The 25,583-nt window shown below is 33.6% G+C and overlaps 2 protein-coding genes across 2 annotated transcripts; one reads left to right on the top strand and one right to left on the bottom strand.

Annotated features, from left to right (window-relative positions):
* Positions 1–2,760: 2,760 nt before the first annotated feature.
* Positions 2,761–18,852, top strand: LOC130810100 (carboxypeptidase SOL1). Its single transcript, XM_057676050.1, has 15 exons — positions 2,761–3,007; positions 3,178–3,214; positions 3,339–3,431; positions 4,010–4,040; positions 4,118–4,174; positions 4,444–4,539; positions 7,388–7,510; positions 8,892–8,996; positions 10,207–10,253; positions 11,709–11,834; positions 11,942–12,044; positions 12,193–12,255; positions 14,588–14,671; positions 15,525–15,588; positions 16,864–18,852. The coding sequence occupies exons 1-15, from the start codon at positions 2,911–2,913 to the stop codon at positions 17,175–17,177; spliced, it is 1,440 nt and encodes a 479-aa protein (XP_057532033.1). The 5' UTR covers positions 2,761–2,910; the 3' UTR covers positions 17,178–18,852.
* Positions 18,853–19,731: 879 nt separating this feature from the next.
* LOC130810101 (probable choline kinase 1) lies at positions 19,732–24,593 on the bottom strand. The gene is made up of 7 exons (XM_057676051.1): positions 24,462–24,593; positions 23,281–23,687; positions 21,790–22,107; positions 21,336–21,453; positions 21,105–21,152; positions 20,195–20,295; positions 19,732–20,095 (listed from the first exon to the last, which is right to left on the bottom strand). The coding sequence occupies exons 1-7, from the start codon at positions 24,517–24,519 to the stop codon at positions 19,964–19,966; spliced, it is 1,182 nt and encodes a 393-aa protein (XP_057532034.1). The 5' UTR covers positions 24,520–24,593; the 3' UTR covers positions 19,732–19,963.
* Between the last annotated feature and the right edge of the window lie 990 nt (positions 24,594–25,583).

The raw sequence follows: 25,583 nt of genomic DNA, 5'->3' as shown, positions 1-25,583 counted from the left end.
AATATTTTCATGTTTTTTTTTCAGAATGTGTGAAAAAAAGTTCTTTTAAGGTTTCAATATAAAGGGCTTTCTGTAGACACTCATGATGATGATATTTGTAACACCCCGGCCCAACGGACCACCGGTGACTACTCATGAGATTGTAGACTGGCCCCACAAATCAACACAAGTCTTTCTAGCGCATTTTAGCCTCACTTGTGTGCGCCCGGGAAAACTTTTTAGAAGGTCACCCATCCTAAGATTGCTCCCCACCAAACACACTTAACTGTGGAGTTCTTAGCAAATGAGCTCCTAGAAAAGAAGATACACCTTGTTGATATGAGTAGTTTATCAATCCTTTTATAAGCGAAATATGAGTTATTACACTCACCCCCTCTTAGGAATACAACGTCCTCGTTGGACCGTAATTTCAGGATCTTTTTCTCCCGCTAGGTGCACTGAACAGACAATCAGCCACGGTCGCAGGGTTGCTCTGATACCATTTGTAACACCCCGGCCCAACGGACCACCGGTGACTACTCATGGAGACTGTAGACTGGCCCCACAGATCAACACAAGTCTTTCCAGTGCACTTTGGCCTCACTCGTGCGCGCCCGGAAAAACTTTCCAAGAGGTCACCCATCCTAAGATTTCTCCCCACCAAGCACATTTAACTGTGGAGTTCTTAGTAAATGGGCGCCCTAGAAAAGAAGATGCACCTTGTTGATATGAGTAGTCTATCAATCCTTTTTCAAGCTAAATACGAGTTATTACAATATTTACGTTAATTTGTTGGACCTAGTTCTTGGTTGGAAAAATGAATGTATGAATTTGGGTGCTACAATGCCTACAAACCCTTCATTTTGGTACTGTCACAAAAAAAGCTTGGTATGTAAAGAATGACAATGATTTGGTTGGAATGTTTCGTGATTCATTTGGGTTGGTGAGTTAAGTGTCGAAGATAACTTAAGGCAATTATAAGTTTTAGAAAAACCAGGTACAATGGAAAAGAGAAGGTTATGGAAGAAGCATGTAGTCCACAAAATGTACAACTTAAAATTCCTTTTAAGGTGCCAATAAGGAGGAGTAAAAGATTTGAAACACTGAATGTTAAGCCAGTTCCAGCCATTATATATGATGAAACTAAACCAAATGCACTTGATGAACTTAACCAAAGTCCAACTTTTGACACTAATCCAACACCACTTTACTGCATCATTCCCGCTAATCAGACAATCTAAGATTATGAAACAACAAGAACCAACTCCTCTAAGGCCTCTGTTGTTTCTACTATGAATATGAAGAAATTAGCTCTTACAACCGCTAAGAGAAAAGGGTTGACAAGCATGATTGAACAAGCTTATACATCCAAGACTAGTTTAGAGCATGGAGAGTAAGGTAGAAAAAGAGTAAGAAAAAGTTTGCAACATGCCAATTTTGATCACATTTCTGATGTTGATGTTGATGAAGATGATTCAAAGACTCTTCATTCAAAGTTGGGGATGATGATGACTTATCGTTTAATAGTGAAGTGAATTTAGATGAAGAGATAGAAAATAATGAAGATGATATTGAAATGTCAGATGATTATGAACCTTGAAAAGAGATTATAAAGTTTGTTTTGCTTTAAGTAATGTTAGGTATAAGTAAGTGGCAACTATGTAGTATGTTTGACATGTTAGAAGTGGTGATATTTTATACTTGGTGTAAACGATAACATTAAGTCTATTTCACTTTGTTTTTATAAATACAATACTTGTTTTGTAAAAACTTTCTTAAACCACTTTCTTTTGGAAATATAGAACTAGTGATATTATCAAAAATCTTTATGACAAATCCATTGCAAAAGTAGCTTATTTGTCATTATTTAATATACGAGTACATAAACAAAAATAAACTTTCCTTTTTTCATACAATACCAAACACCCCCATCTCTAGTACTAACTTAACAACTACTATGTTAGCATTCACTTAACAACCATAATACAGAGTAACCATACTTTTTTTTAGAAATAACAAACAAAAAAAAGGCAAATCACTAGTATTCACTTAACAAACTTCATTATAAGTTTCCCTTACTCTTTAATCTTACTAAGTAGTATTTGAACACCCCTTTGCAATTGAGTATGATCTTCATGAAGGTTGAACTCCCCACCATTCCTAATCAACTTCTTATCTCCAACCCATTTAAAAGATTGCAAAACTTACATTTGTAGTACATACGACCAGGGTTTGCTTTTGAATCTGAAACTCTAATCTCATCCAATCTTTAAGGTGTGCAATTATATTTCCTCGCTCTAATCTAAACCACTTTATGTAGTTGAATGTTTTGAAGAAGGAATCCTAATTTGATAGTAGAATGAGAATTGAAAAACTTAGGGTTTGAATTTTGGGGGATAAATGTGATTTGGAGAAAAAGCGGGAAAGTTAGGGTTTATGTTTTGGGCGAAATTCATGTTACTGATGCGATGTGATCTAGTGAAACGATTTAATAGGCGTACAGGATGCTTTAAGCTCCCTAAACTAATGTTTTTAAACTTTTTTGTGTAAAAAGGTCATGAAGAAAGAATTGGGTAAACTTTAAGGTAATTGCGTGTATTTTTTAAAATACTTTGATTACCACGTAAAAAACCCAATAACTCATGGTTACCACGTGAAATTTTCGATCCATATTAATTGTATTTTAGTGTTTTATTATTATTATTATTATTATTATTATTATTATTATTACAGGAGTTTTCCATCTCAAATCTCGATGTGATAGAGACAACGTACGGCATCAAATGACAAATCCTTTGACTATTTCTTAGGCACTTTGCCAATATTGTTCCTTCGCGCTTTGACATCTGATTTGGGTAGTTTTACTTCCAATTCTGTGATCTACTTTACTGTATGTCTGTATGAATAAAGGTACATATCGCATGAACAAAAATGAATTCCTCTTCTTTCTGTTCACTTCCATTGATCGCCATCACCTATTCATGTTTGCTCTACCTTGTTTCCGCAAGAGTCGGTGAATTCACCCCAGGTGATTCTCTTTCTTTTTTTTTTTTTTTTTTTTTTTTTTTTGCTAATTGAGGTTTCTTAGTGCCGTCATTCAATTGGGATTATACTTTGGAAGTGTCATGGGAACTTTTAATTTCTGAGTTTTTATGAATTGGGTTTGATTTTGATTTTGAATTTGACTTGTATATTCAGGTAGACGTTTGTTAGATGATGCCCATCATAAACCCAGGTATATATTTGAAGTTGCAAAGATTTTTTCTGGTTTTGGGTAAATTAGGGTCGTAATATGTATGATTATAGTAATAGATGATTGTTTTGTCAAGTATTAAAAGAGGTTTGAATTGTTCATGCAGTATTAATATAGAGGGATACATGAGTAATTATGAGTTAGAGAATGCTATTATGGCTTTTGGTGAAAGGTGCAGTAACATTTCAAGGATATACAGGTGATTGATGGCCGTCCGTCATATTTATTATTCTACATTTTTGGTGAATGATTTGTATTGAAAATTGCAATGTCATTCACACGGTGACAAAAACTTTGATCATAGAAAAGTTTTTGTTTATAATTTTTCATTACCAGCTAATATCATCTCTCTAAATGGTGATGCATTGAAATAAATTTTGTGAAGAAAATAAGATGATTGAAATAGAACAAGTATGCCATTAAACTTGTCAAGAGATTTGCTAATTAAAATTACCCTATTTTCCATTACCATTCTCACTATCTAACACCAACTAGCAAATGAGCCTTTTGTGTCAGCTTGATAGAGTATATAACATATCTTGAGGCTACAATATCAACTTGATAGAGTATATATCATATCGTGGGCTTGTGGCTACAACCATCAACCTAAGCTTTTAGTTGTAATAGCAAAATATATTATATATTCTATTTGTCAGTTTGTTTACAACTTTATGCAATGATCCTCTCATATGGAAATTTTCTGTTTGCCTTGTGAATAATTAAACAAAGATTTTGCTGACTTGAAGTTTGTTCTGTCTTTGAGGGACCGCTGCTCAGTATTGGAAGGAGTGTGAATGGATTTCCGCTGGTAGTGTTCTTTCTTGAACTTGTTCTTTTCTAGATGTTTGGCGTTTACTGATTCCTGGTTGGTTTGGTTTGATGCAGTGGGTAATAGAAATTTCTGACAATCCAGGGAGGGAAGAGCCTGAACCTGCATTTAAGGTGAGTTAATGGTATTTAGAGATCGAACTTCAAGTGTATGTTGTTTGAGACGAGGGGGTGCATCAACTTAAATTTTGGTGTTGTGCTTGAGAAGCAGGTTGGAGTTATAGGACAGTTGAATGATGTGTATTGTTCATTATGTTGTGTGACCTTTGGCCTTTGGGGCCTGTGAATTTATTTCTTGTAGGATGTTTTATGTGTTTGAAATTCGACTAATGTTACATAAGTTCTAATTTTCTAATTTGAGGTGGACCATGTGTTTGCTGCAGTTCATTGGAAACGTTCATGGGGATGAACCCGTTGGACGTGAGCTTCTGATACGTCTTGCAAATTGGCTGTGTGATAATTATCTGAAGGACCCACTGGTATTTCTTCTTACATTCTGGGGTAGGCAGTTATTCAAGTACCATCCTCATTTTCTATTTTAACAACTCTTTCAACACTCAAGAATCACAATACAATTCAAAAATTTCGAACTAAGAAAATCCATAAATAACCTATTTACAAATGATCAATCGAAATCAGTAGTACTACAAAAGCAGATCTAGCGTATGCTCAGAGTTGTCAATGCAATGAATTTACCTTCTTTTTCTACTTCGTATTTTTCAACTATAGCTAGCTAAATGATAACTAGATGCAAGTCGAGATTTTTGAGATATTGCTTATTAAAGAAAGGTGGAAATCACTCAACAATACCTTATGGTCATATTTCCTATATTGAAAATTTTTTTGAGTGAGAATTTCTGGAGAGGTTATCATCATCGCAAGGTTGGAAATTTAGTGTATAGGAAAGGAAAAGCCATGCTTAGAGATGTCACAACTCACAATACCCATTTGAATATTTTGTGCTCTTGGCAGCTTAGTTAATGAAAAAGAAACTAAAAGAGAAAACATAAATGAAATTTGAGGCCTAACGACTAAGGCTCTCAAAAAGATGCTTTATCTGATTTTCTCCGGGTTCCTGTATTAAAAGTCACTGTTTGGAGAATTTTTAGGTGCATCAAAGTTTTGTGTACAGTAAAAGGAATTTGGCATTTTAGTTTTGTTCTTTAGAATGCAATAGGGGAGCTAACAAGAGAGACGGTAATAACAAATTAAGGAGAACACCTGCGATATAGCTTTAAAACTTTAGATTGTGGCATTGAAGTTAATTGCTTGCTTTGGGTAATTGTTTTCACATATATTAATTAAAGTGAGAAAGAAAACCACCTGATATCACACTTGTTGACTCCATTCTCCCTTTCCTTGATAGCCTCTTATTGCAAAGTTCTTATTGCAAATTTTTTGGTTCCTTGATGGTAGGAATTATGGTATTATAAAAGAAGGAATTAATGCTACTCATGAAAGCAATTGAAAGAGGGGATGCGAGAAAATATATTGTCCACAACTTAAGTTGGCTAAGTGTAAACTTGTATGTCTCAATCTTTATGCCATTTTATTGGCGATGAATTAGGCAGGCTTAGATCTCTTACTGTAACTTTTAACGCGCTGAAAACTAAAACCTTTCTAAGATCCAATTACTGACACGAAATGAAACAATTTAATATTGAGTCGATATTTGATACATAGGTAAAATAGTATAACACGAGACAAGTATCACACGTGAAGTTCCTTTAGTGTTGTCGTATAAGACCACGCGCCTTTTAAGAACCTTTCTCAAAATGATCTTGTGTGCTTGCAACTCTTTGTATATTAACCTTACTTTTCCTTTAAAAAGATTTAAGTGTGTCCAACTCAAAACATAAATTTACCCACATCAATTGGATAGCTACGTCATCACTAAATCACAAAAGTGAGAAGCTCAACACACTCGCATCATATAGCCTCTTTCCCATTTATCTTACTAAATGAATGTGAAGACCTTTACTTCAATATTTTAGGTTATGCTGTTTGGCATTACATGAGCAATAAAAACACAACAAATGCATTGGTAACAACGGTTATGGTGATAATCAAATAAGGACTAATTCCTCAATGAACACCTAACATAATGCCGATGATAAGATACTTTAGGGATGTTACCAATTCAATCTAGGACTTAAATTGGCCATTATGCTAAAAGGGGGAATGTGACTAAAATTTAATTCAACTAGATTAGTCACATGAACCTAGACTTATATAAGTCCAAACACATAGACACATTAGTTCTTTGTGACCTACTAGGTTTAGTGACATTAAGCTTGGAGCCTTGGACTATTATTAAATAAAAGTCCAATGACGTTTATTGGTCTCAACTCTCAAGTGATGGCAAAATCGGCGGGTGGATGCGGTATGTCTTCTCCATACTCATAGCTGCATAAAATTTCCCTACCCACCATGGAGGGTAAAATTTCATACTCACGTCTGACCACCTAATTATGCATTCAAACACATCCTCAACCACTATAACCATATCCATCATGGGTACCCACCTTATACCCGCCTCACATTCACTCCAAGTCCGCATTATGTACTCCGTAAATCTTCACAAATTTAATTTTACATCTATCTTTGTTTAAACCATGTAATAAAATAAAATTAATATCCTTAATTGTTTGACAATAATTTTTAATAAAAATATACAAAGTTGAAATAAAGTAATACATTGTAATACTTCAAAAAAAAGTAGTATATCGTAAATATAGGGCGCTAGCCATGGGGTGGGGCATGTGGGTACTGGGTAGGACGAGTAGGTATGGCTTTAGGCGCCTGGGCGGGTGTGTATGGGGCAGGTAAGACCTTATACCCTCCACCTACCCATTACCGAGGACTTTTATATCTATATCCACTCGCTACCCACTAAATTTATACCCATATCTGCCCTAACTGGGACGGATACGGGGCGAATTTCACCTGCCACCATCCCTATTGGTCTTCAGTAGAATTAAAACATAAAAGTTACTCAACGTCAACTAAATTAATGTTTTATTTATACCAACTTAATTACATTTAAAAAATCAAAAAATATCCACTTGATTGTATTTGATGCCTTGTATGCTATGTCTATATATTTTATCTATTTAGCCAACTAATTAAATATGGTTCATTAACGTACCCGTATAGTGTAAAATGGCTCTTATATCATGTGTCTTTCTTATTCATGTGAAATGGTTGATTCGACATGCATTCAAGGGTCAGTTAACTTCTTTGTTGTATCTACATAGCGAACTAACATGAAAATGAGAAAAGAAAGTCAATTATAGTTTGGTAATTTAAAGTGTCCTGTGTTCTCAGGCTGATATGATTATCAAAAATGTACACCTTCATATACTACCATCCATGAACCCTGATGGATTTGCTCTGAGAAAAAGAGGGAATGCCAAAAATGTTGATTTAAATCGAGATTTTCCTGACCAGGTATGTTTTAGTTTTTAACCCTTGTTTTTCTTTTGCGGTTGCCATATGGAAAATAGAATTTTAAACCACAAGTGTTTTATTTAAAATACAACACTACTATTTTTATTTTTGCAAAGAGTAAAATTCAGTAAAAATAAGTTCATTTTAGTAGAACTGGAATCAAGTCCAGTATAAAAATAAGTCACATCAGTAAAATTTAGTTATGACACAGAAGAAATACAGCTGTAATCAGGAAAAGCAGCTTCCGTTTAGTATCTTTTTTTCAATTTGGCAAAGATAAGGAAGAAAACAGGCCTTAGAAAATTCTTTTTCTTGGGTGATTGGTTTTTATTGGGGGACCTAATTTGCTAACTTTACACTGTGATCCAAACTCCAAAAGAATTGAATGGTAAGTGCAAGTGGTACACATTTGAATTGATTTGTCAAAAAGAAAGCACAGACTTGTATTCATTATCATACAAAGAGTTAAGTAACACTCTGCCATATCACTTAAACACGAGGCACGTGTGTTAATTTATCTCCGAAGGCATATGTTATACTTGCAAGTCAAATGTTCTACTTCTGTTCTTTGCCTGGCATCTTTGGTACCATAGCTTAGTCAACAAATTTTAAAAAGTTACCTGGCATCATTTATAGGAAATATGTATCTTTTGCATACATACAACAACGACAATAAAATTTCATTATCCCAATGTCACTATCTTTTGCACAAATATTTCTAGAAATTGAATATTTTTCCTTTTGGTTGGACTGGGAAGTAGTTTACACTCTGTGAATTCCATGGAAATCAGGGTTTAGGGTATTCACTGTTTTTGTAGTTCTATTTTGGAAGATGATGAAGCATGGTATTTTTACCCCTAATTTGTTCTATTTATTTTTCGACTATCAAAATTCTTTTTAAATATTAACTTGTACGATAGCTGCAAAGTTATGGATTTTATGATAATGAAATTGTCAATGGTTTTTGATCTTGACATGAACAGTAAATAAGTTATAATCCTTTTTTAAAATAAAGGTATTTTTCATGGACAAACTTCTCTTTGTTATACTTAATCTCTTACTTCCGAGTCTCCAAAATGTTGCTCCACTTCACTTGGTTTACTAAAGTAAGGGGAACGAGTTGTGTTAGTGATTAAATGGGTAAATGGGGAGAAAGAGAAAATTGTGAGAGCAAGTAGGACATTTTTTCCGAATAGGAAAGTGGAACAAATAGCTACAATCAACAATTACCCAAAATTTGAAATTTAGAGCAACTCTTTGGGATTCAAGAAGGAAAGATATGGCTTTTCATGGCAAAGCAGTTACATTTTGGCCTTTTCTTTTTGTTGAAGCATTGTTGAAATAATATATATTTATGGTTGATATTTTGATGATGTATTAGTTCTTTGCTACAAATGATTTGGAGGATGCAAGGCAGCCTGAAACAAAAGCAATAATGCGTTGGATAAGAAGGATACAGTTTACGGCTTCTGCCAGTTTGCATGGGGTAATTCCTTGTTTCCTATTGTACCTTTCATAAACTGTCTACATTATTACACTCATGCACTCCTGATTAACATTAATTGTATTTAGTTATATTTCATAGTACGTTTAGGTTTTTGAGGTTTATGAAAAGTTTATGCTCATTTGATTGACACTAAAAAACTTGTTTTTAAGCTTTCTTAGTTGATCTAGGGTAATTTTGTGGAGACTTCCAAAAGTTTGTATGTTCGTATTTCGTTTGACCTAGGCTTTTTGACTATCATTGGAAGCATGTTTGGGCTACATAGTAGCTCATGAGCTGTATTATATACGTCTTTTATTGCTTGTCTTGGAAGATCCTTGAACTATAAAAAGCTGCTGGTAAATTCAGTGGAGGTGTAGGTTCTTAGAAACTAGTTTCCATTGAACCTATGATTGATGCACAGATCTAAAGATTTTTTTTCTTTGTTCACTTTCTATACTTGTTAGTACACGAGAACTGAGTTAATTATGTGAGTCATTTGATTGTTATATGAGTATGATGATATGATCAACTGATCAAGACAGGTTTTAGCGTTTGTTACAAAAAAGGAGTCTGGTTTTAAGTTCTAACTCTTTTCCAATATACTTACAATTTGAGATGAAGAACATTATAATCATGCTTCTTTTTTGTATTTTATGAAGAGAATCTTATATCTGTCATATCCTGAACCTGGCCAAAAGGCCCAGTCAAGTTTATCTAGTATGAATTAGGAGGATGTGTGTTTGGCATTCTTCTTATCTAGTGTGGCTTAGCAGCACATGCACATTTTATTTGAGTCTCTAAAAATTATCCCATGTAAGTAAGCAATAGAACAACAAAGGTCTAGTTAATAATCATTGCGTTTAATATTCAAATGCATAGAACTAATATATGCAATTATACAAACTGTCTCTTGCTCTTCCTCCTTGCACCTATGTTAACACCAAAATTCATTGTTTATCTTTCCTTGCAGACTGTCTCATCTTTTACCAACATCACCCTTCTTATTGTTTTACTTTATACCCTAAATTGCCACAAACAAATTGAGTTTTTATCTCCCTTTACTATGGTGCTGTACTTACATTGCTTCATATTCTTCCCCGCAGAAGGCAGGGATTTGCTACTTGAGGTTGCATAATCTGAAAATTTTCTTTGGCTTGCCAGTTATTAGTTCACATTTGCTCTTACAATGTGTTCTTCCTAACTTTTGCAGGGTGCTCTAGTCGCAAATTATCCTTGGGATGGTACTGAGGATAAAAAGTAATGTTTACTTGATTCCTTCTACTGATAGATATCTGCATTCTGAAACGCATTAATTGTTCATCATCTAATATGATTTATGTGCACTTTTAAGTAAATCCTTGAGTACTTAATCACCTGTTTTGGCCAGCTTACAGCGTCTATTTTATGTTTGATGGTGCACACATCATTTATGTGTTATTGCTAGCTAAGTATCTGTTTTGCTTTTTATCACAAGTAACTCAATCTTTTAAAAAGTTTTTAGTGTAGACGTCTTTGAACTTGCCTGAGAGCAATCATGAAATTTAGGCTTTTACTAATTATGAATTGAAGTCTGAAGACTCCTCTGTGATGAATCCCTTAGTCTTTTTGAAGTAATGTAATTTCTTATGTTTTAAACCAAAATAGGATATCTGGTTAGTTTTCTTTACATGACATGGAAATGTTTTCTGATCCTATCTTGCAAGTCTTTTCTGACTATTATTTAGCTCCTCTGACTTGCATTTCAAGAGAAAGACTGCTACAATAATCCACCTTTTTCCTCATATACAAGGGATTTTTTTATTTATTTTATAATGTTTGTTCATTCTCGGTAAAGCTAAACATATATATTGCTTGAACCTTGACGTAGAGGTTCAAGTGTCGATGTGTAACGCTCGGGATATGGTTTCGGGTTCAGTCCTAGAAGCAACCTCTTGCAGAAATGCAGGGTAAGGTTTGACTACATTACGCCTATGTGGTGAGAGATTCTTGCTCTGTGAGGATGCTCTCTGCACCAGAGTGTTCGTTTATTAAATTATGTATTCTTATTTATGTGAAGTTGCACATGATGTTTGCTATCAAGGGTCAACAAAAAACAATAGATTTATTATTTTAAGGGTAAGGTTGCGTATATTTGATGCTCTTAAACCATGATTAGATGGGACCGAGAGTCTCTAATGACATTGGTGTAACAGAATATGTGTATACAAGTCTTTTATGTGTTTATGTCCAGATGACATGGACTGAGGAAATTTGATCATGGAATTAAATTAGCATTGTATGGAGGAAAGTCCTAAATTTCGGTAAACAATGACCACCCATCCTGGAAAAATCTTCTCAGCCTGTCTGGACGCCACCACGTCGGTCGCGAATCACGTTTTCTTTTCGGTCTGCCTTTGCTTCCAATTCTTGACACTCAATCTTATGAATCCTTTCTAGTTGCCACCATTTTGCATTCTCCACACACAAACCCAACAAGCATAGGCTTGACCGTCTTTTGAAACAATCATATGTATGCCCCTGTCATGATTTTTTGTGTGACTATGTTTTTTGAAACCTCTTGCCACAGGCTGTATGTCTCTCTATGTTGCAATATTTTTTCAATATCTTGATTTTTTACTAGATGTTAGACAATATTAAAATTTTTTAATTATTTTTCTTTCAAATTTCAATTTAAATTTTCTGGATTGAATGCTTACACTTGTTATAAACCAGGAAGGAATACTATGCAAGCCCCGATGATGATGCATTTCGGTTTCTTGCAAGTGTCTATAGTCATTCTCACTACAACATGTCCAAGAGCAAAGAGTTCCCTGAAGGAATTACTAATGGAGCAGCTTGGTGAGCCTTGGTCTTCAATTTGTTAACTTATTTTGTAAATCCATCTTCTGATTTTTGTATTACACTTGTACATATTTAAATCGACTTTGTTCACTAAATTAATGAAGGTATCCTATCTACGGTGGTATGCAAGATTGGAACTATATACATGCTGGTTGTTTTGAGTTGACATTGGAAATAAGTGACTGCAAGTGGCCTAATGCTAGTGAGGTTAGATACTTTTTCTTTCATTTTCCTCATTTTCTGTAATCAGGTTATTGGGTTCAAGAATCTGTATTGGCTAATTTCTCTTCACAATGTTGTTTCTGTATTTCATATAAATTTTCTGAGTATGATGGTCTGTTCTCTGACTGTGCAGCTGTCAACTTTATGGGAGTATAATAGAATGAGCATGTTAAATCTGGTGGCAACCACTGTGAAGGTATTTATTTCTGTATCTTTCTTGTAAGTAATCATTGGTAGGAACTGTAGCCTTGGATGAGGTACTGAGAAGCAAGATCAAATGATGTAAATCAGTTTTAAGATGAGTTCTGATTTAGCGTCAGCAGTGAACTTATTTAGGATATGTTTTTCTCATCTTTCTCAAAGTTGTATAATATCTCTTGCTGAAATTGATACTTGCAGTTTCTTGAGTCTGAACTGTATTGCAATATAGGAGGGCTTATATTTTATACTATAATTATGTCAAGGTATTCAGTCAAATGATTTTACTAACAATGACAATACTATAAACAAAGGCATTAAAAACATTCAATAATCAGTAATCACCGACATAATACCATAGTATACTAATACTATGTCATCAATAAACAATATGCACCATGGAACTTCTCGGTAGATAGGTCTTGTCATCTCATCTAGGACCATTACACATAAAAAAAAGGCTCAAAGAAGAATCTTGATGTAGACTAATCGTGATTGGAAAATCTTTATTCACTCCTCCACATGTCCTAGCATTGCTTTGTATTTACTCATACGTATCTTGGACTATATGATAATATTTATGGGATATATCTTTTTTGCCGTAACCCACCAAAGTACTTCACGTGGTATTTTGTCATACATCTTCTATTCAGTATATCAATAATAATCACAATATCACATGCAAATCCCTTTTATTAATCCTATAGTACCCCGTTTGGTGAATAACTTCTGGGTAGATCATTGTAGAAACCAATTTGGTTCAGGTTCAAGCATAGTGTAAAAATGTGGTAAGAGTCACGGTTACGGTAACGGACACAGTGATGCAGTAATGGGGATGATACGGTTATACCACTCATCCATATACCACTCATCTATCAAAGCATTCGCACTTTTGCTATTCCCATCTTTTAACTATGATCTTTTTTAAAAGCCCAACATTCGGATTCACATAGTATCGCCGATCTAATGGCTGTTCGATAAAATTTGCCCTATAACTTTAAGGGCACACCTCGATAACATGATATTTCACTAGCTGCTCTCCATTTTTTCCACCCACGCTAAATTCTATGGGTCACATCTTTTTGGATCTCCCTACTTCTCTGAAATATAGACCCAAGGTACTTGAAGCATCCACTTGAAGCGATTTCTTTCTCTTCTATGCCTCTCTTTATCTCGTTTGTGCTAAAATTACACTCCATGTACTATGTCTTGCTTCAACTTAATTTGAAACCTCGTGACTCTCTTTTCTCCATCCTTTTAACTAAACATTTACCCCATCTCTGGTCTCATCTATCAAAACAATGTCATCAGCAAGAAACATGCACCAAGGCACATCTCTTATATCGATCGAGTTATCTCATCTAGTACCGCCGCAAAAAGAAAGGGGCTTAGGGCCAAGCCTTGATGAAGGTCAACTCTGGTTGGAAAATCCTCTGTTGCCGCTCCACATGTCTAACATTTGTCTTTACTTTCCAATACATATCTTCCACTATATTAATGTAGTTCCTGGAAATCCCTTTTTTTTTCATTGCCCGCCAAAGTGCTTCTCTTCCTGTCTAGTCGTATGTTTTTTCCAAATCAATAAAAACCATGCGCAAGTCTCTAATGTGGAGGTACATCTCCTCATATGTATTTGTATCACTCTTTCCCATAACTTCATAGTACGGCTCATGAGTTTTATTCCTCGATAGTTAGAGCAATCTTGGACATATTTGTTCTTGTAAATAGGCACTAAAGTACTTCTTCTCCCATCATTGGGCATGTTTTGTCCTCCAAAACTTGTTGAACAAATTAGTTAGCCAAGACACTCCAATCGTCCCTAGGTATCTCCATACCTCAATAGGTATACCATCTGGACCAACCACTTTCTTTAGCTTCATTTTCTTTAATGCCCCAACCACTTTTGATTTTTGTATTCTTCGCATAAATTCTCTATTTTCATCTAAGAGAATGCTTGTTTTGTCCATTACAACATTTCCTTGTTCTCCATTAAATAGCTCATCAAAATACTCCCTCCATCAATCCTTGATGTTCTTGTCTTGAACTAGAATGTTCTTGTCCTTGTCCTTAATATACTTCAGTACCCCTATGTCATTAGTTTTTGCTTGCCTCCTCTTTGCCCTCCTATATACATCTTTTTCTCCTTTTTTAGAATCTAGTTTGTCAAACACCTCTTTAAAGGCTTGAGTAGTTTGTAAAAGGCTTAAAATGGTCCTTCTGTATATCTGAAATTTCTGAAAATAACACCAGTCACTGTTTTTGATAAATAATTATTTTTAATTTTCTCCATCATTAGAAGGATCTTTTTTGATATGTTTTTCATTTGACAGACTGGAGTTCATGGAAGGGTTTTCTCAGTGGATACCAGGACGCCCCTGCCAGCCATTATTGATATCAATGGAATAAATAAGTCGGTGAGTTCCTTGCTGACTGTCTTGTAAATACCCTTTAAAATACTTTTTAGATAATATAGGGGATTTTTTTTATTCTTAATTTTTAATATCCTCTTCTTTTCCTGTATTTTTTTTGTAAGTGATTTCTGAAACTTTTACTAGATAATTCTGTTTTGGGGGGGGTTTTTCGTCTCCTTTCTTTTCAATCATTTAGATACATCATCTCTACTATTTCAATAATGGCAGTTTGAATAGTTAGGGATACTTGGAATGTTACTGCCTCTGTCGCCTTGAATTTACTACATATGCTATAGAAAACTCTCACATTATAAATGCAAGTGTGGAAAATTCAATGGAATGGATGCATCAACTCACATCGTCTGTGGTCTCATATTAGGTGGTTGTTTTCGTTGTTTATTGAAGTTAACGTTATGTTCAGTTTCCTAAAAAGTTTGGTCTATGTGATTTTGATTTAGTATTCAGATTATTGGTTTTTCAAAATAGAAAATGATGTTTGTTTGTGATCTATAGTTCAATATGTTCTGTTTCATTTGCTCATGCTATAAAAGCTTTGTCCAATTTGTCTTCAACAGCCAAAAACCCTCGTCCTCTGAATTTTGAAGGATGAGTACTGGCATTTGTTTTTTGTCTTTGCCTCTGGCTTCCTTCCATTCCAGTCTTGTACTGATAGGAAAGCAATTATTTTAGGTTTTATCGGGACAGTTTTCGTATTGGTTCTTGGTTTTGTACTTCATATTCTTCTTCTGATATGTTTTACATAAGCATATACTGATTGATCATATCATTTGCTGTCCCTCTTTAATCTTCTGAGAATATGTAATGGTGCTTTGTGTCCCTTTTGATTTCACCACAGGTAAAAGCTGGACGCCTTTTTGCTGATTATCATCGTTTACTTGTACCTGGGGTAAAATACCAAGGTATTACATCTCGAACCATTATGCTGTCCTTGTATCCCTAAAATAGTTTCACGGGCCATTGTCACCTCACTGAAAAGAGCAAAGTCACTTTTGTATAAAAGCAAACAAATAGCTCGAAAACTGAACCATTTTCTTAATGCATTTTTCCTTTTATAAACTATGGGAGCTTATAACAGTAAAAGCTGTTTTCTTAGGGCCTATTTGGTATCATTTGTAGTTTTTACTTTTTGTTTTTATAATCTTCTGCTTGAATTCGTTGAACAAAGCATTATCACCTCTCCGATTTTCAACAATCACCACATTACTATAAGGATGGTTGCCTACAAAAGGTTGAAAATATTTATAGATATATCATCTATAATATATATGATCATATAGTAATCAATTAATCATAGTTAAAAGATATGAATATGGTAATATAAATTGGCTATTAGAAAATGTATATAATAATTTTTTTTATATATAAATCAGTTAATAATGAAAAACATTAAATCCAAGAATCTGGTGAGTGGTGATAGTGATACTAGATTTTTGAATATTGGAAGCCTGATGAGCTCATAGAAAATGATTAAGGTTAATTGGCTAAGTTTCTGGAGCAAATAGTGAAAGGAGCATTGATTTAGCAAGGTGGAGTTTTATATATGTAACTTTCCGAAAAAAAAGCTAACAATTCACATTGCGATTGTCCGATAAATGAGTCATGCCGCGTCCTTGACATCACGACTGTTACCGCAATTGCAGCGATAACCGCTAATTTATCACTAACAAGGGTAAGGTTGCATACATTCAACCCTCTTAACCTCACGCTTACATGGGAGCTACTTGATGGCATTGGGGTGATGGAATGTTGTGTTGATCTTATACTCTCTACATCCCATGTTCTTGAGATTTACAATAGCGTTCGGAGTGCGGGGAAAATGATAAGTAAATAAGGAAGAGAGAATGAAAGCTAGATATAGTAACAAAGAGAGTGGAATCAGGAATGAGGATCAATAGGGAGTACCTAAAAAGGAAAGTGTAAAGAACATAGTGGTTATGGAATGGAGCAAGTATAGAAGCTTCACTATAATACTCTTGCGGATAACCTGATAATCTAATATTCGGGTGGATTTAAAAAGATAACTCTAATATAAGCATCATGCAAACTTATGATCATATCAAAATCATAATGAAAATGAAACTTATCGTTCTGTTTTTCTTCTGACCCTTTTTTCCTGTTCATGTGTTGTCAAAGCGTCAAGCGACTGAAGTTTTACCTTATTGTTTCCATGACAGTTACGGCTTCCAGTCCGGGTTACAAATCAAAATCCACCACTATATTTCTTGTGGAAGAAGCCACGACTGCAGATTTTATTCTTGAGCCAGAAACGAACAACGCGGGCAAAATAGTAGGGTCTGGCTGTGATTGTTCTGGCAACTACAAAAATAGGCTGGAAATGGTTGATATTCTTGCTCACCCTCAAATGGAGATTTCTATGGTCATTATTGTGGCACTAGCATTTCTTTTGTTATTGTATAGAAGAAAACTCTGTTTGAGCTTCCCAAAGCATAGACAAGCCTTAGGATCAAAAAGACCGACTGTGGTATGATCTCTTCCTTTCCTTCTTTTTCTCTATGCTATGTGCGAATAGGAGGAAACGGAGAGAATAGAAAGGTTGGGGAATGAATGTATGTCATGTCCTTCATTTGGATAATAAGAATGAAAGGGGAAGGAAATGAAGGGAAGGAATCGGAGGGGAGATTTTCTTAATATCTTATACTAAACAAATCTTTTTTACATCGGAGAATTTGGAAGGGAACACATCAATCTGCTTTCCCCTCACTTTCCCTCCTTTCTCTTACATTCCTTTCTTTATCTTCCGTAAATGTTATCCAAACATTCTAGTAACGAAAGAAATTGTGTAATATAAATTTTTATATTCAAAAAGCATTTTTTTTATTGTGAATCTCATGATATTTTTGTTAACACTTTGAAATTCAAATATTAGTTTCAGTACACATTATTCCTTGAAATAAGGTGAAGCAGTAATAAAACAGTAGAATTGCAAAAAAGAATGAAACAAAAATATTATTACTGAACTGTATTACAGTGGTCAGCCCTACAGACACCGTACTATCGGTAGGACTGTTTTCCCCACAGGAGTCGAGATTAATTCTTGGCTGTGCTTCTGTGATCTGAAGTCGGGTTTCATCGTAGGATTATTGGTTATGTCCTAGTATTTCCCTGCTGCTTCACTGGTGGCTGATAAGAGTGTGTATGGAGTCGAGTAATCGTGGGATTTGCCACACCAGTGATGTTTCCGCATAAGATTGAGTGTTGATTCGTATCATCGTAAAAAAAACTGTTATAGTTGTCGGCGGATCTGTATAAGATACGCACGAATACCCTTTCCGATGGAGCTTTTTGTCTCAGTTTTCATAGTCGAATGTCTAACGTGTTGGCCAAGGGTAGACATAACCATCTAATGTCTCTTTGCCGTGGCATTCTTCTTCCTTTAGACCGAGATGAGGGATGGAGTATGCCTTGGAGTTTCCATAGACAAGGTCTGATGAACTAGATCATTCTTTTCTAGTAATAGAGTTTTGGGTCTGAATTTTCAACCTCTTATTATCTTGATTATGATAATTTACGCTAAGCCTTTTTCGAATATTTTTGGGTCTACCAAATGTTGAAGATTCTGTCTTAAGGAGTGCATATTCTTTCTATGTGTTTCCTTGGAGATTTGTTTAAATAATTTTGTAAGATGGTGGTCGCATCTCACAATGTGAATTTTAAATATTAGTATAGGATAGACCGAACAATCATCTCTATGCATGTTATACATTAATAGGGCTTTTAGTTAAGTAACATGAGTTGTAGCCTAGGCAGGTGCGAATTTAAATTCTCCCACTAATTTTGTGTTAGAGAAGCAATTGGATGCCCCCGAAAACATGGTGCTTTGGTTAATTACGAATCAATTATGGACCGTGGTGCGAGTTGGTCCTTACAAGCAAAGGGAGAATGCGAAATAATGCTTTTGGTAGGAGGTGGGAATCAAACTTGCTTATAATTCATTTTACTATCTTAATATCGGCTCATGATCAAGGTTATGGTTTTGCCAATTTGAACCTTAACCACATTATTAAGTTGTTTTATCGAAAAAGTTGATATTCCCCAGTTTTTAGTCTCATTAAAATTGTTATACTCTAAATCCATCTTTTTATTAATAATAAATTTGGGTTGACGGATAAAAAGATATGAAAATTGCAATTTATAGATGATATAAAAAGAATATAAAAATGTGTTCACGAGGATTAACGAGAATGAGAATCACTTTTAAAAGGAGAGCATATTTGGACAGAAAATTTAAATAGCGAGATCATATATAGCCAATTCAATTGAACAGTTTAAGTTTCTTTTATAGAAGATTTTATGGAGAATCTTATTCTCCTAATTAAAGTTACACAAATTAAATCCTTCTTAGTTGGTATCTGGCAGATTAGACAGCAAAAACTTAATTACATATTAAGGGTGGCTTTTTACAATTTCAATTCCACTTGCATTGTTTGAAGTTTAGATTTTAGTATGATCTGATCGTCTTTTTGAATTTACTAAACTTTTCAAAATCATATGCTACAAATTTAAAAAGACTAATAATTTAAAAGTCAAATGATATGATATGACCCAATAATGCATCAATTATATTTGTCATTCACAAGATAAGACTATAAGAGTATCCTTGTTTCTCTTTTCAACAATATTAGTTTCCATCTCATGTATTGGCCACTTGACATTTCAATAATTTGATCATTTCATGGGTGTCCGTACTCTTTATCATATGTAGGTTCATCTAGCTCTTTGATTGAATGTCTTTTGGGTTTTTACTTTTTATCAATCAAAATAAATAAAAATTATTTTTGGTAAATTATTTTTGAGTTAAAATTAAATTTAGACATATATTCATCATTTTTGCTAACATCTAATTTTAACCAAACATCTTACAATTTAACTTATACAATTAACAAAAAACTGTTTCTATCAGTCGGTCAAATACGTCAATAAAACGAGCCAACAACTTAACAAACACCTTAATGTTATCCAGGGCTATATTTTTGGGGAATTTAGGCTAGTTAATTTAAAAAACATGAGTCAACAAATAAATATTTTGTTGAAGAAACTGCGATTCATTCATGGGAATACATTACATACTTTGACAAAGTTGACAAGGTACTTGTAGTTTACTCCTACAATTTACAAAACCATTATCAAAAAAGCCTAAGTGAGCATGTATTTCAAAACGAAGAAAATATATATTATATTTTACAAAGACCCAAAAATTTACAAAATTTTTGTGACTTAGATCACTAACTTAATTGATTTTGCACGCTTTCAAATTTAGAAACCATTTTCGCCATCATCACGACAAACTGCATAGGGACTAAGGACTTGAGACTTCTTTAACCAATATTGTTCCAACCTCTGTCTTGCATATTCCTTGTAATCGAAATCGATATTATTCACGTAGGCCTGTCATCAAAAATTGATGTCAATACCTTACTATACTTTCACTCGTATACATATTAAGGTATTTGGCAAAATAGCATGTTGGACGACAAAAATGCGTACCGAAATGATGCCCCATAAGCCCCAAAAGAGATGATTTGCAAGAGAGTATTTGTCAACATCTTTTAGCAAGTTTTCAACTTCACTATCACTAAGGTCGTCTCCTGTGAACCGTAGGATAATACATCAATAAATTTATTGATTGGGAAACAATACAAATCAATTTGATTCTAAATGTGATGTACAAGTAATGAATATTGTTAAGGAACCAATTCAACTAAAAACTTTAAATAGTTAAGACTCCAAATATATTATATACTCTAAAACGCTCCTTCACATGAGAGCCCATTAGGAGTGTGGATCCTGGCTCTAAATATTCCACATTAAATCAGGGATGGTTGAGATTCGAACCTAAAACCTCTTGTCACATTGCCTTTTCATACCATGTCAAGGAACAAACTCAACCAAAAGCTTAAGTTGATGGTTGAGGCCCCATGATATGTTATATACTCTAACAACTAATCCCTTTGAGTTTGCACCATATGATTGCAAACTCAGAGAAAAAAGGAATAAAAATGTTTATTTTGGTCATCAAGTGGATTTCGAATCAAATATTTTGGAGTAATTGCCTTGTATCCACATTAATTTTCACATAATTACAAATCCATTTTTAAATCAGGATCGATTACAAGTTCAAACAAAATATCAGATTGTAAGTTCTATTTTGAACACCTCTTAGTCTCTGACAAGAATATATGCTAAATTCCAAAGAAATTGATTCGATTGACAGAGGAATCAGACATGAAATATCAGGTTGAAAAATCTTAGTAGATAGAAATGTCAATTTGTTCCTAGTCAGATCCAGCTATGAGTTAACATTGTTTTTGGTCAGATTCGTGAATTGGCCCAATTTGAACAAATAATTGCTTCCCAACAACTTGAAAAGGCCACAACATTAAATTTGAAGACTAACCTGATGAGCTCAAATATGCCTGGATAAATCTTCGACGTTCCTCTTCATCTGTCGATTATCGTAGGACGTAAAACAAAATGTTAGTACTGATTCTCGATGGAGCCAAAGATTTATAGAAGTAACGTTTTAATGTGCACACCACCTTTAAACATACTATCCCGATAGTTATATTAAGGTTTATTTGGCAAATGGTTGTCGATATAGACTTGTAGTTGAATTTGGTGAACAAACCTGGGTATTTAGTGTAATCCAAAATATGAGGTTGATCAGTATGATAATTGGCAGCCATTTCTGAAAAGTGATTAGCAATATCATAGGCAATGGGATTATAGCTTGCATATTCATAATCCTGCATAAAAATGTAAAGAATAATGCATTAGAACTGTAACATACAAGTAAATTGTTGGAAATTCTCCTAGGTGAGAAAGATCCCACATCACTAAATGATTAAATTGCAGACTTGCATATAATATTAGATGGGTAATTCTCGTAATATCATATGATTTTGAGAAAGAGTGAACCTCATCAAGTTTATGTTGTTAACACTCATTACCCATGAGTTTATGAGCCTGAGCCCACGGGCCTATTGGCGGGTATTTCCACATAATTGGGCTCACGAGGTGATTATATGACAAATTGTTACGGCCTAACATAAATCAAGTAAAGTTTTAAGAGAAGTGATTACAATAAGAGTGACAAATTTAGTCTCTTCATCCATCATGATATTGCCATATTGCAAATCATTGTGGCAAAACCCAAGTTCTTGATCATGTTGAGTGAGTTCCTTCTCTAACAGCTGGATTTCATCGTCTAAATGATCTAATCCAAACTCTTTGATGTCTGCTAACGAACATAAACTCTTCGCTTTCCTCAGCCAACGACGGAGTCTTGTCCATAAGACCACTGTTTTAGTGCCTGGCATTTCAAGCTTGTGAAACTCTCTCATCTTTCCTGCTATTAGGCCTGATATTTCTGGGTCCCTTAGATCTTCTGCTGATAGAGTCTGCATTCCAAAAGCCAACAAAAATCTATGAATAACTATTTAAATCTTAACTATAACACAAGTTCACCTAGGGGCAAATTAACGATACTGATATAGGATGGCCGAATAGTAAACACATCTCTGCACGTTACACTGTGTTAATGAGTTTTTAATCAAATGCCACGAGCCAGCTTAGGTGGGTCTCACTAGGTCCTTTCGGGCTATAATTTCCCCGATTTCTCCCATAGATAACTTTGTACAACTCTTTTCATTATAATTATTTTCATTTTAATTAGGGGCGAATCCAGCATAATAACATAGGATGAGTCATATGTTCATATTTATGAGTATCTAAACTAATTATGTAATCATTTTTCTGTGTTATATGTTATAAAATTGAATATTAATAAGATTTTTAATTAAACGACTATGCTATTATGAGGTTAAGTCATAAGTTCACCCATGGTGAGAATTGAACATTCTATTTTAGCTTATGTGGAAAAAGTGTGAATTGATAAAGTCAATTTTGTTACATTTAGTCAAATAAGAAATAGTAATTGTTACCCTTTTCGTGAGATTAGCATGCCAATTAACTAACAATAACAAGTGGGCAATGCTCAATAATAAAGAATTATAGAGTATCCACAAGATTGTTACATTTATCTACCCAATACTTAAATAACAAAAAGATCACAATGAGAAAACACAAAAAGTCAAACTTGAATAAACACAACATGGAAACAAACTAGAAGCAAGCTTTCTTTTCCCAATCCACCTAATTAAAAACAAAGAAAAGACACATAAAAATCATGACACTAATTAGTAATACTCCTAAGTGATTAATCATGTGAAGACGAGAATCAAACTCAAATTTTTCTGTAAAAAATAGCATAGCATAGTTAAAAGTTATAAATATTGAGATTATGAGTTTATTGATTTAAAGCCTTTCTCTTTCACGCTTATGACCGAACTCTGTTTATTGTCTTATATACCGGCCTCATCCCAAAATAAAAATTATGAATATAAGCTACTCTTATGAAAAATCGTTTCTCGGTGAAATGACCTTAAATAAAAAGCTTATATTCTTATAATATGTATAAAATAGGCTATTTAACTTATATATTAGGCGCGCTTTCGGTAAGATCGTTTCATACGACAATTTGTGATAAATAATAAGAGTAAAGAAGTGCATACCCTAGCATGTAGGAATTCTTCAACACGGCCATCGGAGAAACGGCCAAGAAGACGAGGGCCTTGACCATGGTGAGACAAACACTCAAAAGTCTTAATTTCATCATCTCTATTGAAGAAAACATCAACTCCTTCACCATATATTCTTACCAAAACTTTCCTATGAAGATCATCTTTCTCATTTGCCCATTTTATTTGAAAAACTTCATTAGTCATGGCCCCACTTAATCTCTTTACTTGAATTTCATTTGGGTCATTCACATCTTCCCATCTTGATGCTAATGTTACAAGAAGTTGCATCAATTCTTCTGGTAATGATCCCTCCAAAAACCCATTTGTCTTAATTGCCATCTTGTTTTTTTCAAGAAAGAATTCTCTATATGTTGATTGGTTTGTGTTGAGTATAGTACCTAAAAACATGGGAAAACCAAACATTAGGGGTGGTGTTATATAGGGTTGGAAAGGGCAAAAAAGTCTTACATTTGACTAAGACGGATACACGTTTATGTCAATCAGATTGCTACATTTCTCTAAAAGATGTCGTATAACTAATAAAATTGTAGCAATTCGAAGAGGATAGAAATATAATAAGTAACTTGGTCAAATTTGAAATTTTTATGTTGAACAAGTAATTCAATCTTTTATGCTAAAAGCAATAATGGCAATGACTTTGAGATCTTCTTTTTGTGGAAATTTACACCTTTTTAATATTCTTTGATATCATATTTTAATACTAATTTAACTTCATACTAAGTTTGAACTACAATATACCCATTAAACTTGAATTTCAAGCTTTAATAGAATCCTAATAATAAGGAAAAAAATCATAAAAAAAGGATATGATTCTTTGTTAGTGATTTGATCACAAGAAAGAGCAATAAATTTAAGATCATCCAAAGTGGCTAATGAATATTTTGACTCAAAAAATATCATCTAAAACACCCCTTTCAATTGTAGCCATTGCTTTGATTCTTATAAAAATGATCAATAATGCAAAAAAAAGTATCTCAAATTGAGAAGAACCCTAGAAAGTGAGTAATCTTTTGGGGAAAAATACCCTAAATTACATAATTTTAACAATTTCTTGAGAAGCCAACAATCAATTATATGAATCAAAGAAGAAAAACCCATCTTTCTACAAAACTACCCTGAAAAGGAATTATTTTTTTGAAATTTCAACTTACCAATAATAAGAAATTGAGAGAAAAAATGGAAATGTTGGATGGATATTTGCAATGACATAATTGGGAAGAAATGAAATGTAGTAGCAGAGCTATTTATTGTGAAATTTATCCATGTGGGTTTTTTTTAATTTAGTTATTTAATTAAAGTTAAATAATTTATTACTTATTTTGCACACGTATTTTCAACGCGTGAAAGTGGAATAGCGAATAGAAAACTGCCACGTAAAAAAGGCGGTAAAGACGTGAGATGGATTGGGTTGTAACTTCTAAAGTTGGTTTTCGGCCTCATAGACCGCAACTTAATACAAAGCCTGGGCGAGTATATTTTAGGGTGTTAGTTAAACATTCCGATTCTTTTTACTTTGTCATGAAGCCTATATTAATGAAACGACGAAAATATTTTTAAAGTTAAAATGATACATTTTTCTTTTTTATTTTATTTTTTATTTTGGGTTTTTCACACATATTAAGGAAGATAAAATTTTTGGGTTATAATGTGTATTATTTTAATTAAATAGTAATGTGAAGTAATGATTGTATTGGAAGTATGAGGTTGTAGTGAGTATTATTTTAATTAAATAGTAGTATGAAGTAATGATTTTATTGGAAGTATGAGGTTGTAGTGGTATTATTTTAATTAAATAGTGGTGTGAATTAATGATTGTATTGAAACTACATTAAAAAAATGGGGGGAGGGGTTTAAGGGGTAAAAGTGGAATAAAAACTTTATAAAAATAGAAAGTATTCTAAGGTGGAAGAACTTTTGAAACTACCCGTTATAGTAATGTGGAAGATAAAAAAAACGGAGGGAGTACTAATAATAATAATAATAATAATAACAATATTTAAAAAAATAAATAATAATAATAATAATAATAATTATTATTATTATTATTATTATTATTATTGTTATTATTATAATAAAAAAAATAATAATGATAATAAAAATAAAAATAATATTTAAAAAATAATAATAATAAAAATAATATTAAAAAAAATTAAACCCGCAACTCAGCCGTGGTTCAATCGCACAAAACCCACGACTCGGCCTCAAAACGTGCGACTGAGCCGCGGCCGAGTCGCAGATTTTGTGCGACTCTCGCCTTTAAATTTAAAAATTTT

The sequence above is a fragment of the Amaranthus tricolor genome, chromosome 4, assembly GCF_026212465.1.
Source record: "Amaranthus tricolor cultivar Red isolate AtriRed21 chromosome 4, ASM2621246v1, whole genome shotgun sequence".
NCBI lineage: Eukaryota > Viridiplantae > Streptophyta > Magnoliopsida > Caryophyllales > Amaranthaceae > Amaranthus > Amaranthus tricolor.
This window is presented reverse-complemented; position numbering and strand designations above follow the sequence as displayed.